At 45.2% G+C, this 15,837-nt stretch overlaps 1 protein-coding gene across 1 annotated transcript in view; it reads left to right on the plus strand.

Moving 5' to 3' along the window:
* Window positions 1-214: 214 nt before the first annotated feature.
* The window catches only part of LOC121290470 (MAP7 domain-containing protein 2-like), a 103,662-nt gene continuing 88,039 nt past the window's right edge, over window positions 215-15,837 (plus strand). The window contains exon 1 of the mRNA XM_041210909.1: window positions 215-314. Coding sequence (XP_041066843.1) covers window positions 215-314 — 100 coding nt within the window. The remainder of the gene's footprint in view (window positions 315-15,837) is intronic.

Genomic DNA, 15,837 nt, shown 5'->3' on the forward strand with positions numbered 1-15,837 from the left:
GTTGTGTGAAAATTTATGTTAAGCTGGCCGTTTTTTTAACCAATTCAATGCAAATTACCTTCGAACAATCATTTCCTAAGAGCAGCGAGTTCTGATTTTCTTTACATGGTCTCTCAGTGTGTACATCTGGCGAAAGTACATGGTGAGTCCTCTGACTTTGGAAGGTGTGTCTGTCTCTGTTTGTTCCCTGCAATGCTAGGAGCGTCACGAAGCTATGATGCGTCGCACTTTAGAGCGTAGCCAGCAGCTAGAGCAAAGACAGAAGCGATGGTCTTGGGGAGGAGTAGGATCTCCAGGAGCTGGATCCAGAGATGGTGAGTGAGAGGACACTAACTGCATTGCAGCTTCCTACATAACGCGATGAGTGTGTGTTTGAGAGGGAGCCTCTGAGCTCTTATACCACTCTCGGGTTTTTCTCTACAGCTAATTTCAGACAGCAGAGCAGGTCTCTGCGTTTTTATAAAGTAGAAATTTGTTCAGGTGCGTCACTGCTTTCTGTTCATTTTTTATGTGGGTCTCTCCCATTTGCTCATCACGCAGCCTGTGTAGAATATTGTTTTTATTGAAATAAGTGCAATGAAAGACAAAACATTTAAGTGCAGAAAATTCTTGGCTCGCAGATAACTACAGTTTTCGCTGAATTATTGGGACCAGATGTATTAAAATGGATACTGAGAATCTGAGTAAATTATTGAAGATGTCTATCTCTCTGGAATCTGTTTTTGGCAGGATGAATTTTCAAACCTGTTTCTCTGACCCGTCGTTTACAAAGATTGCATTTCTGAAACATTTAATTATTTGGGTTAAAATGTACCCGTGCAACAGGGAGGGGAAAGATGTTCAGTGTCTGCACAGCTTGTGGTAAGAATTAGACCCAGTTTGAACTGCTAAACTGGGAGCAGCCACAGCCTGTGCAGTACACCAGGCAGCATTTCTGTTACAAAAATAGATCGATTTCCCAATCCTTTAATCATGTTCCTGAGACTGCGTCTGAAAGCACCGCCGCTGATGATTGAAATATGTTGCTTTGAGACATTTTAGGTGAATTAGCTGCAAGACTCTGGGAGTTCATGAGACCCTGGACCTGCTCTGAGATTTCAACATGTTGCATGCCACCCTATTGTGTCAGGGTGCAAGGTCTTAACTCCCTGCCCTTCACTGTCTGCTGAAATACTTTCTGGTTTTTAATCATTTGCTCTGGAGTATTAAAACTATTTCGCAGCTGACTATTCTTTATTCTGCTTGTGTGTCGTGTAGGTGAATCAGAAAATACCCTATCCTCTCCTGTAGGTTTATCACTCAACACCCACCCTCCTACAGAGCCCGTGGCCTTTGCTGCTGCTGACTGCATTACTGGTATTTAGGATAATTACTATACCTAGGTGTTTTTTTTTAGTGTCTTACCCACTTGTCTAATTGGTCTGTTTAACCCACCCAGTGATCTAATGGTTTTTTGCCGTTTATATTATTACTGCTTGACATATTTTGGGTAACGTGTGTGCGTGAGAGTGTGTGTTGTGCTTTCTCATTGATCTTTCAATAATTGGTAAGCATGGTTATTGCATTATTTTTGACGAGACAGCATCATTTCCTTTACCAGCACTTGACTCAGACATATGCTCCGAGGCTATTCTGTGTGCATGCTTGTTTCCCTGTTCAATGTGTTTTTGTTTTCAATCTCCATTGTCCTTATATTTCACAACGAGGATTTATGAAGTGCCAATCTAAATGTAAATGTCCTTGCTCGCTCTCTCCTTTTTGCAGTGGCTGACAGATTCTCAGCTTCTTCTGCCAATTTGCCCAAACAAATGGAGTCTTCTGCCAGCAAGGCTGTGCCCTTCTCTACAGCAGCGAATCCACATCCCCCTGAAAGAGGCAAGTGATTATCCTGCTGGGCGGTATGCGTGCTCCCTGTGGGATGTGCTTCTGAGGCCATATTAGCTTTTCCTCTTTCCTGTATTTCCTACAGTGTTGCCTGTGTGTGCTCTCTCTGCTTTTGTTGCTTTACTAGTAACCTAGTTAAACACCAACAAGCAAAAAAAAGGTAGATTCCAAACCAATTGGCTGTGTGCTACTGGGTAAGTGGATGCATCTGTCCAATGGATGTAGTAAGAGCTATTTGAAATTTGATATGAAATGTTACTGTTACTAGGCATGTTATGTTGCAGTGTCTGCATTGCGTGTAGAAAAAGGCAGTGCCTTCCCTATCAGGTAACTGCAGAAGGTGCTTAGTTCAGCGGTTTTCAGTTGAGAGGCGGAGCAGGTAATGGTCACTGTGAAGCAAGATTCTACCAATGCAGCCCAGAGCAATGGGGTGTGGATTTGACGCTCCCCACACAGGGAGCTGATAAGCACAGGGAGACCGTCCACCCATGCAGAGGAGGCCGTAGACACCAATCAGGCATATGATCCAATTGGACGGCGGAACAGGTCAAGCGGCTGAATGGTCTCCTCCTATTCCTTTGTACATGGTGCCATTGTTGAAGGCCTTTTTAGCAGATTTTCTACCGAGTTCCTGCACCATGTGCACTTAATCAAAGACTGGATGCATTCAGTGGCTTTCAGCTAATGTTGCCGTGTAACTGTTCATCCAACCTGTTTACAGAGGGCCTAACTTCTTCACCCAAGCTCTGCCTTTGCTCCTTTGGTTGGACTAACCACTCTCTCATCCTATTATTCAGTGACTCTTGTGAAGGATTCAAGGCAATGTATTCATTTCTTGTCACAGTGGGTTAGCTCTGTTTTGAATTTTTTAAGGTGACATAAAACTTGAGAGAAATAGGATTACAAAATATTGTTTTCTCCCCGTGAGGATGAAACACGCTTTTGTAAGTCCCAAACAGATGACAAAGTAGTAACTATTTTGCTTCAGCCCTTTGTGTGCTGGTTATTGAATGAGCTTTCTGCATTCCCTTCACTGAAAAATTGGGAAGTGATGGCAGTGAAATGGGTTGAGGTCAGCAGAGTGAAAAAGGTGGAGTCAACGAGGAAAGGGTGATGCAGGATGTTAAACGCTATTGCCTGGCCTACACTCTGCGCACCCCACCAGTCCCGTGCCCTCACCCCCTCCAACCCCCTGCTCTCGCCCTGAGTTTACATCGCCAGCTCTGGTTGGGGCCTATTTCTGGAGGTCTCATCACATGATCTCTTGCCTCCATCTGCCCTGACCCACATTTGGATGATTCGTCATGGTTAGTCAAACCTTTGTTTCTCATGTCAAATATTTTTCAAAGGAATAAAGAGAGATGTTCCAGATATTTTCTCTTTTAAGAACACTATTTTTAATTGTATGTTTGCGGCAAACAAGCCAGGTGAACAGCAAGATCTGGCAACCAATGCATCGAGAATTTGATTATTCTTTTTAATTCTGAATAACTTGCAGGATAATGTGCAAGCTGCTGAGGCAGGAAAGGCTCGTGTGTGAGCGTTTGAAAAACAACTCTTTATTGATTGACTGTATACTGTCTCAGTTCGCACACAAGCACACAGCCTCTGTTTCAAACCTGTCGACTATTAGCTGCTGAGACCCTGAGGGGGTGTCACATTCCAGAAGGTCAGGTTAGGATCCCACACTCTGGTGTCCTTCTCAGTTTACAGGGTTGCTTGGACTGCATCTCACTAGCATGGGCACCTCTTTGGCCTATGCCTGCACCACGCCCATGGTAGCAATGTTGCCGGTGGGCATATTTTGCCAACTCTGGCAAGGGGGATAATTTTTGGAACATTGTTTAACATAAGAACTAGGAGCTGGAGTGGGCAATTTAGCCCCTCGAGCCTGCCCCGCCATTCATTACGATCATGGCTGATCTCATTTTGGTTTCAACTCCAGTTTCCCGCCCTCTCCCTTTCAACCTGTTACTAATTAAAAATCTGTCTATCTCCTCAAATTTATTCAGCGTCCCGGCATCCACTGCACTCTGAGGTAGTGAATTCCACAGGTTCACAATCCTTTGAGAAAAGTAATTCCTCCTCATCTGATTTAAATCTACCACCCCTTAGCCTAAAACTATGGCCCCTCTAGAATGCCCCACAAGGGGAAACATCTGCTCCACGTCTACTTTGTCCATCTCCTTTAGCATCTTGTATAACTCAATTAGATCTCCTCTCATCCTTTTAAACTCTAGCGAGTATAGGCCTAAACTGCTCAATCTCTCCTCATAGGACAAGCCCTGCATCTCTGGAATCAATCTAGAGAACCTCCTCTGAACCGCCTCCAGTGCAACTACATCCTTTCTCAAGTAAGGGGACTAAAACTGTGCACAGTACTCCAGGTGCGGTCTCACCAATGCCTTGTACTGTTGCAACAACACTTCCCTATTTTTATACTCTATTCCTTTAGCAATAAATGCCAAAATTCCATTTACCTTCCTTATTACCTGCTGTAGCTGCATACTAGCTTTCAGCGATTCATGCACAAGGACACCCAGATCCCTCTGCACTGAAGCATTCTGAAGTTTCTCTCCATTTAAATAATAAGTCGCCTTTTTATTCTTCCGACCAAAATGGATAACCTCACACTTATCCACGTTAAACTCCATCTGCCAAATTTTGGCCCATTCACCTAACCTGTCCATATCCATTTGTAAATTTCTTATTTCTTCATTGCAATTTATTTTCCCACCTATTTCGGTGTCAACAAAAACCAAAGGTCTCCACAGCAATTCTGGGTACCAAGCGGGTGCCAGGGGCAGGAGTTGGGAGGGTCCCATTTCCGGGTCTGCCCCACCGACCATCACTTGCCCTGTAAGTTGGGGGGGGCAGCGAGTGGGAAGAGTGAGGGAGTCTCCATCGTTTCCCTATCGACCAAGCAGAGTTACCACGGGAGCCCAGCAAAATTGTGAACTTGAGGCCTCAATGCCAGTTCAGCCAGACTGGCCTTGTCAGTGAATGAAAATGACCTGCTACTTGTTGAAGGCTGCCTGAGCCCGGCGACCTATGTTAACAAAGGGTGACTCAAGCTGTGATGGGATTTTTGTTTTCCTCAAAATGTGGGTGTTGGAAAGGCTGCCATTGCCCATCCCTAGTTGCCCTGAGAAGGTGGAAGTGGGCCACTATCTTAGACCACTGCAGCTGTTTGCTAAGATTCAGAAGAGCAAGAAGTGACCTTGTTGAAACATGTAAAGCTCATCTGGCCTGATTTTTGGGCTTGACAGGGGGGTCATTTTGTGCAACGTGCCCGCACCACAGGAAAAAGTGTTGAGAATGTGGAACTCCCTGTCACAGGAAGGGGCTGAAGCAAATAGAATAGAAGCATTTAGGGGTAATTGGACAAGCATGTGAGGGTGAAGTGGATAGTGATACAAAGATAGAGTTAGATGAGGAGAGATAGGAGGAGGCTCGAATCGAGCATAAACACCAACATGGACTGGTTGGGCCAAATGGCTTGTTTCTGTGCCTACATCCTATGTACTTACAATTATACCAAGCTGCTGTGTAACCATATCCCTCACTCACTTCTGTCTGTACAAATTTCCATTTCAGCTCAATTATATGCTTAGCCTTAATGAATTTTTCCATAACTTATTCCACAACTCTGTTAACTGTCTTTATCTGCCTGCCTTGATTCAATGTGTCACCCTTGCCTCAGAATCAGAAGGCCATGATTTTGAGTCCTCATTTTATAGGCTTGAGCACCTGAACTAGTCTGCCACACTCTGCAGTACTGAGGGAGTGTTACATTGCCTTTCAAGATGAGATGTTAAACCGAGACCCTGTCTGCCCTCCTGATGGCCGTAAAAGATTTCATGAGCTTACTTTAAAGAGGCCGGGAGTTCTGTCTGGTATCCTGGCCAGTAATTTACCCCTCAAGCAACCCCTCTAAAACTGATTATCCAGCCATTATCACGTGGCTGTTTGTGGAAGCTTGTTCAGGAGGCTATGGTGGGTAACTGCCCCAGCTCTGGGGTGTGGGGGAGGGGGCCTGCCCCAGCTCTGGGGTGTGGGGGAGGGAGGGGGTCTGCCCCAGCTCCGGGGTGTGGGGGAGGGAGGGGGTCTGCCCCAGCTCCGGGGTGTGGGGGAGGGAGGGGGTCTGCCCCAGCTCTGGGGTGTGGGGGAGGGAGGGGGCCTGCCCCAGCTCTGGGGTGTGGGGTAGGGGGCTTGTCCCAGCTCTGGGGTGTGGGGGAGGGGGCCTGCCCCAGCTCTGGGGTGTGGGGGAGGGAGGGGGTCTGCCCCAGCTCCGGGGTGTGGGGGAGGGAGGGGACTTGTCCCAGCTCCGGGGTGTGGGGGAGGGAGGGGGCCTGCCCCAGCTCTGGGGTGTGGGGGAGGGAGGGGGCCTGCCCCAGCTCTGGGGTGTGGGGGAGGGAGGGGGCCTGCCCCAGCTCTGGGGTGTGGGGGAGGGAGGGGGCTTGTCCCAGCTCTGGGGTGTTGGGGAGGGAGGGGGCCTGCCCCAGCTCCAGGGTGTGAGGGAGGGAGGGGGCCTGCCCCAGCTCTGGGGTTTGGGGGAGGGGTCCTACCCCAGCTGTGGGTCCTGCCTCCCCATGCAGTGGGGCAATCTGATGACTGGCGCCTGATGATGGGGATGGAGGCATAGGCTCCCTCCCCATTGGCACTGCACTAGCCAGACCCTCTTCAGGGGGACCAAATGTTTAATTTTTAAAAAATCCTGCTTTCTTCCATGATCCAAGTTGGAGTATGGATTCTCCCCCTTTCCCACCAAATGGACACAGGATACACCTGCCCACCTCAAGAATGATAACTCTCATCGGTCGTTTCTTATCTACCTAAGTTGTCCTTGTTCCCTGCTACCATCCTGGGAGTCGCCGTGAGCAATAATGGAGTTGTTGACTAATCAATCAATCTCTGAATTTCTCTACAACAGACTTGGATATTAAGTGAGGAAAACTCTGGAGAGCTTTGGGATCCATTGGTCCAATGGCACCTCTTCCCCCCAAACGTGCTGCTGATAGTGTAATTGGAGAGAAGCTGTTTTCCTTTAAAATCAGAGCTAGGCTGATATCAGGAAGTACTTCTTCAGGCAAAGGGAAATCTGGAACCCTACCTCCCAAAAAGCTGAAAATGTCAAAATTGAGATTGATGGAGTCTATTAATCAAAAGTATTGAGGGCTACAGAACCATGATGGAGTTAAGGTACAGTTTAGCCATGATCTAATTAAATGGCAGAACAGGCTAGGGGCTGAATGGCCTCCTCCTGTTCCTACATTCCACTACTAACCATGTGTGGAAGGATTAAAATGTGGAACATGGAGTGGTTGAGATGAATTCCAGGGAGGCATTTAAGGGAGCCTAGATAAATTCATAAGGGAGGAAGGAGTAGAGGATATATGAATAGGCTGAGATGAAAAGGATTAGGAGGAGGTTCCTGTGGAGCAAAAACCCCAGCATGGAGCTGTTGGGCCAAATGGTCTGATTCTGTGCTGCCTTTTTAATATAATTCTATGTAAAGTTGGCCTAGAAATTGGCCCTTGCAGCACTTGTCTTTCAGAGGCTACTCGGACTAGTGAGACTAATGTGTTGGACAGGAGGTATGCCCAATTGAGTAAGAACAAACAAGGCACCCTTAGCCAATGTCCCTTCACATTTACCAATATGGGACCTAGCACCTGTTTGAGGCCCTGTCTCCAAAATAGGTTTGCCTTGAGGTTCCTAGCCTGACTGAACTCAGGGGAACTAGGCCTTTGAATCGCCTGCCAAAAAAAAGGTCAGTAATTCAGCTGAATGCAAGCATTTCTGCACCCATTTAACCCCCTTCCCTGGCCTCCTCCTCCAGATCCCTGACCACCCCTCTTGGGATTTTGCAGTTAGCTTGCTGGCCCCACCCCGAAGGTACTGGGGACAGGTCAGCTGCCTGGAAGCATCCTCCTGGGCGCAGACTGAGAGAACAGCAACCCAGGCGGGTTTTAAGCTCCCCGGACCCTCTATTCCCCTTGCCTGGCTACAGCAGCGGCAGCAGGCTGTCCTGGAGGGGGTTTCCCTTTCCATGATGGTGGCCCCACAGCCATAGTCTTTTTTACTGTTATAGTTTTTAAAGCTGCTGTGAGGCTGCCTCAAGATGGACACACCCTATCTCTCCCTTACCTGCAACAGCAGGCTGCAGTAGGCCTTCTATTGGCCCCCTAACTTTGAGAGCTTGCCTTACGAGCAGTGTGTATGTCTTCTGACCACTAATTGGCCAGTTCAGGCAAAATCACTGTCAGTTGCCTGCCCTGATGGTGTGGGGTCAGGACCCCTAGTTGACCCTGATATCAGGGTCCCAACCGAAAAAGGAAAATCCTGGCCCTGGTCTTGCAAGTTTAAAGTAAACAAATTTGAGGTTGAAGAACCTGGTTAACCGGCAGGAGAATTGGTCTCTGTTGTCATTCGAATGCAGACCCTTTATAACATATGTCAACAAGGGAACAGAAACTATGACCAACATGGATACTGGGCGCCAAAACATTGCAAGAGACCACCTACCTCGATCATTAAGTCCAGTCGTGATAGAAGTGAACCACTGTAAGCGATAATTCATCAACCCACTGATGGGCTATTCTGCAATCTTTGCAACACTTGCTGCCCCTCATACTTGGCCAAAAGACAGCAAATCAAATCCATCCGCACTCGATACACTAAATCACTAAATGCAATAAGACTGGTGAATGTCACTCAGTCACTTGCTGCTATGCAAAATGCAATGGCAGAGGGCTGCCTACACAAGAGGGAAGGTTCCCATATGGTAATTGTGAACAAAAATTCACAATTCAGGTTGATCTCAGTCAGCACGAGAGGTAGAAACATGCTAGCCTGAGGAATGAGAAACGATTGGAAGCTCCATTGTCCGAAAAGAAACCAGACAGGAAAGATTACAGATGACCCGAAGAAAACAAACCTTTGGGAACTCGAACAGAAGTTTCAAGGACGCTGGGACATTAACAAGAGAACTGCAGATGCCTTCCAGTCAAAACTCAGTAAACAGATTTTGGACAAATGCCGATTTACTGTAGAGAGCTATGGTGGAAGCAGCAAGTGTAACACTTATTCCCGTGTTGGTGTTCCTGATGCAGAGTCACTGAGTGAGAGGGGGTAAGACTGATATCAGTAATAATGTAACCCCTTATCTAAAAAGAGTGATCCAACTGCTGGCCAGTGTCCCGAAGCACAGGGATCTGGCTGACCGGCTTACACCAGTGGAAGAATTAATGGACAGTAGGGGAGACCCTGACACCAGGGCCCTAAGCATTGGGCTTGTGGAAAACACCACCGAGATGTTAATGAGCACCGGAAACCTCAGGAAACTGTGAAGAGCTCTGAGAGGAAGTAGGAAAAGCACCCGTGGGGTTTACAACACTGGTGCTAAAAAGGGATGGGCAGCTAAAAAGGCAATGTTCAGTGTACAAAACTGACAGGTGAAAACTTGTAAATCAGATGATGGGTGCAGCACCCCCTATGACATTCTCTCTAAGCAAAGAGGAACTGGAACACTGTTTCAAAGCTAAATTAACCATACTGAACAATAAGGCAAACATCAGAAAATTCCCCAATACTAAGGAGTTTAACTCCAATGAAGCCAGTTGAGGAGGATTGATAGAAGAAGTGCCTGAAAATATGAACATGGAAACCATCCAGGACATAGAGGGGGAAGATGATACCTGGCTTCCTGGACTCTTCTCCCTCCAAGCAGCATACTGGAAAGCCTGAAGCAAGTTATACCAAGCTCATCCACAAACCAAAAGATGCCAAATGCCTGAAAAATCGACAAATGGTGACTCATTACCATCAGTCTAATGCTGCTGCATCTCTTCAAGATCATGGTAAAAGCAAGGTTGTCAAGATCAATCCTTGTCAGAAGGGATTTTTAGCAGCAACCCCTGGATGCAATATATACATTGCCTTCCTGCAGTACCATCAAAGGAGGTTAAGAATAACTGAAAGTACCAGGCAGTTGACTTTGTGGACCTGGCCATAATATTCAACACCATGAAACACAAAATGCTGGTCAAAGCTGTAAACAGAATAGGGTTACCCAAGAACTTCATTAACTTGATGGAAGATCTGTGCACCTATAACACTATGGTGATTGAAGGCGACTATATCCGAAGTGCACCGATAAATAACAAGGAGGGTGTTAAATAGGGTGACCCCTTTTCTCCAATTCTATTCAGTATTTCACTGGACGCATTGATATGTTCACTGGAAAAGGCCGATATGGGAATGTCAACGCTTCTACAGGGGAAGTGAGTCAGCTGTTTATGATTGGGCTTTCCGGATGACCAAGCCCTCCTCAGCAACACACGCATATGGAACCTAAAGGCTGTCCATTCATTCTGTGACAACCTGGGGCTGGAAATTATCACCTCAAAGACAAAAGGATTCCACTTCGCTTGCAAGGGAATGACCTTTATACACAATCACATGGAAAGCCAGCGTTTGAAAGGTGGACCTGTTTGTTACATCCCACCCAGGGACATAGTGAAGTACCTGTGAGTGCTTTGGACCCATGGGCAGGTGTTGCAGAGGACTAATAGGAGCCAAAACTCAAATCATGGATCACAAGTCTAAGGGCGATTTCACTTTGACCAGCTCAGAGAATTGAGATGCCAAAAACAGACATAATTCTGAGAATCTATTTCCATCTAATTCTTGCAGAAGTTTCACAAAATATTCTTATAAAACTGGATCACATAATCAGGAAATCCACAGAAGAGATCCCACGCCTTCCCCGCTATACCACTGGTGGGATCCTGTACTGCAGTAATAAGAACAGTGGACTGGGGACACCAAAAGAGGAAGTCCAGATCCCCTAGGCAATCATATTAAAGCATGATCCAGAGACGAGGTGACATGGACAACATTCCAATATCCTGGCAAAAACAACATCGGGGTCATCAAGTGATTACGAGAACTGAAAACCCTAGAAGTTGAGGACTTCCAATGAGAGAAGTAACAGTGAAATCCAGAGAGGGGTTGATCTTGAGAGTCACTCTTGAATGCTCTAGACATGTGATGGGCAGATACAAACTCACCAGCCCAACAAAAGCCAATAAACAGATATGCAGCTTGGAGGGAGGTGGAATGTGCAAAGTAGACTAATTTACAAAGCCAAGGTTCAGGTATACAATATTACAACAATGACAAAATATCAGACTTCTGGATCAAATCAGCATAGAATATCTAACAATCTTGTCTATTATCCAAAGTATCCTATGCCTGACTAGGTCAGCCCTCACCTGTGGTTGACCAAACACCATAAAAACACGCAGGAGATGCAGAGCCACAAATGAAACCCTGGCTCATACACCTGGAAGTTGCCCATTTGTGAAAAACTCCAGAACTAAGCATCACAACAAAACCTTGGACCAATGCCAACAATTTGACTCATAGTATGATGGACATTGTACCTCGAAGCAAGGGCCGACATTATAGTCAGGCAACGGGAGGACATGACTGTAGTAGATAGTTCAGTGTGAGGACAACAACGTGACACAAGGGAAAGCTTGTGACGAAAAGTGGAAGAAATATCTGCACCTTAAAGCAGAAACTCTGGGACTGATTGGAGACTCGGGGATCAGATTCTTTGGATTTGTGATTTGCAGCTTGAGGCAAATGGCTGGAGAAAAACAATGGACTCTTGCAGTTCCTGAAGATCCAAAAACATAAATCATTTGCACAGCAGATTTCGGGATTAACTATATCTTGGACACAAGAGATTTTGCAGATTTTCAGTTACAAGTGAGAATTGATGATCTCTATCAAATGACCAGCTTTTCTTTATTTTTTTTTATTCGTTCATGGGATGTTGGCGTCACTGGCTAGACCAGCATTTATTGCCCTTCCCTAATTGTCCTCGTTCAGAGGGCATTTAAGAGTCAGCCATATTGCTGTGGGTCTGGAGTCACATGTAGGCCAGACCAGGTAAGGATGACAGATTTCCTCCCCTAAAGGACATTAGTGAACCAGATGGGTTTTTATGACCATCAGCAATGGTTTCATGGTTATCACCAGACTTTTAATCCCAGATTATTCATTGAATTCAGTTTTCACCATCTGCCGTGGTGGGATTCGAACCTGGGTCGCTGGAGCATTATCCTGGGTTTTTGGTATACTAGTCCAGTGACAGTACCACTATGCGTTGGTAAGGCGATATATTTCCAAATCAGGATGGTGAGTGGCTTGGAGGGGAACTTCCAGGTGGTCATCTTCCCATGTGCCTACTGTCCTTGTCCTAGGTGGCAGTGGTCATGGGTTTGGAAGGTACTGTCGAAGGAGCCTTGTTGAGTTCCTGCAGTGCATCTCTGGTACTACTGTGTGTCGGTGGTGGAAGGGGTGAATGTTTGTGGATGGGGTGCCAATCAAGTGGCTGCTTTGATGTACAGGATTTATTATTAAAATCGTTATTAAATTAATATTAAATGATAAAACATGCAACAACTACAATAATGAGTTTAAACTAACACACCTAAACTTACAGTTAAAATCCTGATTAATGCAGTACACCATAACTAGCTTTTGGGGATAAGGTGTTTCATCATCACCAGCTTGAGAGCTGTTGAATGAAGACATTTACCCCAGGCTGGATGACGAAAGACCAGTTCTGGATTCAAGGGTAATTGTATAGAGCTCTCAAGCTGGTGATGATGAAACACCTAATCCCCAGAGGCTGGGTATGGTGTACTGCATTAATTGGGATTTTAACTTGTTTTTTTTTTTCATTTTATGTGATTTTGGCATCACTGGCCAGATCAGCATTTATTGCCCATCCCTAATTGCCCTTGAGAAGGTGGTGATGAGCTGCCTTCTTGAACCACTGCAGTCCATGTGATGTAGGTACACCCACAGTGCTGTTAGGGAGTGAGTTCCAGGATTTTGATCCAGGTTTAGATGTGTTAGCTTAGACTAATTATTATTGTAGTTGAATGTTTTATCATTTTAATATTAATTTAATAATGATTTTAATAATACTGCACAACAATCAAATGATGTGCTCAAGAGTAGGTCTCTGGACCACTGAACCTAGTTGCATCTTTCTGTTGGTGTGGTATTCCATGCTTGGTCAACATCAAAGGCCATACAATTCAGAACCTACCACTCCTCTTCCTTACATCGAGTGTAACTTCCCTTCACGGAGTCACAGAATTGTTACAGTGTAGATTGAGGCCATTCAGCCCATCATGTTTGCCCCAGTTCTATGAGCATTTTAGCTTAGGGCAAATCTCCTGCCTTTTCCCTGTAACTGTCCATATTGTTTCTATTTAAATAATCATCCAATGCCCTCTTGAATCCCTCAATTGAACCTGCCTCCACCACACTTTTAGGCAGTGCATTCCAAACCCTAACTACTCGCTGTGGGAAAAAGTTTTTTCTCACCTCACATTTGCTTCTTCTACAAAACATTTAAAACTGTGCCCTCTGGTTCTCGATCCATTTCCGAGTGGGAACAGTTTCTCCCTACCTACTCTGTCCAGACCCCTCATGATTTTGAAAACTTCTATCAAGTCTCCTCTCCAAGGAAAACAGTCCCAACTTCTCCAATCTTTCCTCATAACTGAAGTGCCCCATCCCTGGAACCATTTTCATAAACCCCTCGAATGCGTCCACATCCTTCCTATAGTGTGGCGCCCAGAACTGTACACAACACTCCAGCTGAAATCTAACTAGTGTCTTTTATAAATTTATCATAACCTCCGTGCTCTTGTGCTCTCTGCCCCTATCAATGAAGCCTAGGATACTGTATGCTTTAGAAATAGCTCTCTCTACCTGCCCTGCCACCTTTAATGATTTATGTACATATATACCCAGTTGTCTCTGCTCCTGCACACCCTTTGGGAATAGTACCCTTTATTTTATACTATGTTCCATGTTCTCTGTACCAAAATTTATCACCTCATACTTCTCTGCATTGAACTCCACCTGTCACCTATCTGCCCACTGCACCAGTGAATCAATGTCCTTTCGAAGTTCTGCACAGTCCTCCTCACAGTTTACAATTCTCCAAAGTTTTGCTGCATCCGTAAACTTTGAAATTGTCCCCTGAACCCCAAGATCTAGATCATTTATATATATCAGGAAAAGCAAGGGTCCCAATACCGAATGCTGGGGAACTCCACTACAAACCTTACAGCTCGAAAAATAACCATTAACTATAACTCTCTGTTTCCTATCTCTAGCCAATTTTGTATCTACATTGCTATTGCCCTTTTTATTCCATGACCTATAACTTTCCTCACAAGTCTATTGTGTGGCACTGTATTGAACACCTTTTGGAAGTCCATATACACTACATCAACAGCCTTTCCCTCTTCAATCATCCCTGTTACCTCTTCAAGAAACTCCAGCAAGTTAGTTAGACATGATTTTCCTTCAACTAATCCATGCTGACTCTGAATCAATCCACATTTTTCCAAGTGACTCTTAATTCTATCCCTTGGTAGTGCTCGCTTCTGGATGTATTTGCACATGGATGAACCACGCAAAGATTCAGATTGGGCACTCTAAATTTATCCATTTTTGTGGCAGAGTGTGGTAAAATAGTCATCACCTAGTGAGTGACAAGTGTGAATGGATGGGAAAATGTGAACTTGTCCACTTTGGCAGGAAGGATAGAAAAGCAGTTTAAATGGTGAAAGATTGCAGAACCCTGAGGTACAGGAGGATCTGGCTCTCCTGGTAAACAAATCACATGAAGTTAGTGTGGAGCTACAGCAAGTGATTAGGAAGACAAATGGAATGTTTGCATTTATTGCAAGAGGAATGGAATATAAAAGTAGGGAGGTTTTGCTACCGTTGTACAGGGCGTTGTGAGACCACATCTGGAATAATGTGCACAATTTTGGTCTCCTTACTTAAGAAAGGATATAATTGAATTGGAAGCAGTTCAGAGAAGGTTCATTTGACTTGATTCCTGGGATGACAGGTTTATCATCTGAGGAAAGGTTGGACAGGCTGGGCCTATATCCATTGTTGTTTAGATGAATGAGAGGTGATCTTATTGAAACATCTAAGATCTTGAGGGGACTTGATAGGGTGGATGCCAAAAGAATGTTTCCCCTTGTGGGAGAGACTAGAACCGGGGACACAGTTTAAAAATAAGGCGGCTCCAATTTAAGTTGGGGAGGAATTTTTTCTCTGAGGTCATAAGTCTGTGGAATTCTCTTCCCCAGAGAGAAATGGAGGTGGCTCCTGGAATATCTTTAAGGCCAAATTAGATTCTTGATCGACAAAGGAGTCAAAGCGCAAAGGCAGTCAGGAAAGTGGAGTTGAGGCCACGATTAGATCAGCTGTGATCTTATCAAATAGTGGAGCAGACCTGAGGGGCTGAATGGCTTACTCCTGTTCCTAATTCAAGTATATGTTGGTATGAATTCAAATCCTGAAGCCAAGCGATAGCCTCCTCACTTGCTGAGTTAGTCGGTCACTTAGTCTGTAGAGGGGACACGCCTTAATAATGTTGTATTGTTTGTGTCTCTCCACAGGTACATAAGGGGTTTGTACTGAGGCCCCAGCAGTGGACACTGGCTGCACAGAGGCCCTGGCCTGTCCTGAACCTGTTTAATAAGAACCACCCTTACCTTGGTAGTTCAAAGCCTGCCATTTGACCAGTAGGGTTTGTCATGATAATAGTTGATTGTGGTAGTGGGCTCCAGTATTAGATACTGTAGTAATCTGATGTGTAATATACCTTTAAGAAAAATGTTATAATGGAAGGTCACATGATCTTAGTATCCAATAGCAGGATAGCATGGGCTACCTTAGTAGTCAGTAATCTAGAGTTAGAGTCTGTAATGTAGAGACAGGGTTTGACTTGTAAGCACACAAGTATAGCTGCTCAGTTCCTTTGTAAAAAGCAAGGAAGGACGGAAAAAAAAGCAAGAAAGGAAATCAAGTGAACCAAAGTCAGACCATATT

The sequence above is a fragment of the Carcharodon carcharias genome, chromosome 18 (genome assembly GCF_017639515.1).
Source record: "Carcharodon carcharias isolate sCarCar2 chromosome 18, sCarCar2.pri, whole genome shotgun sequence".
In the NCBI taxonomy this organism is placed as follows: Eukaryota; Metazoa; Chordata; class Chondrichthyes; order Lamniformes; family Lamnidae; genus Carcharodon; species Carcharodon carcharias.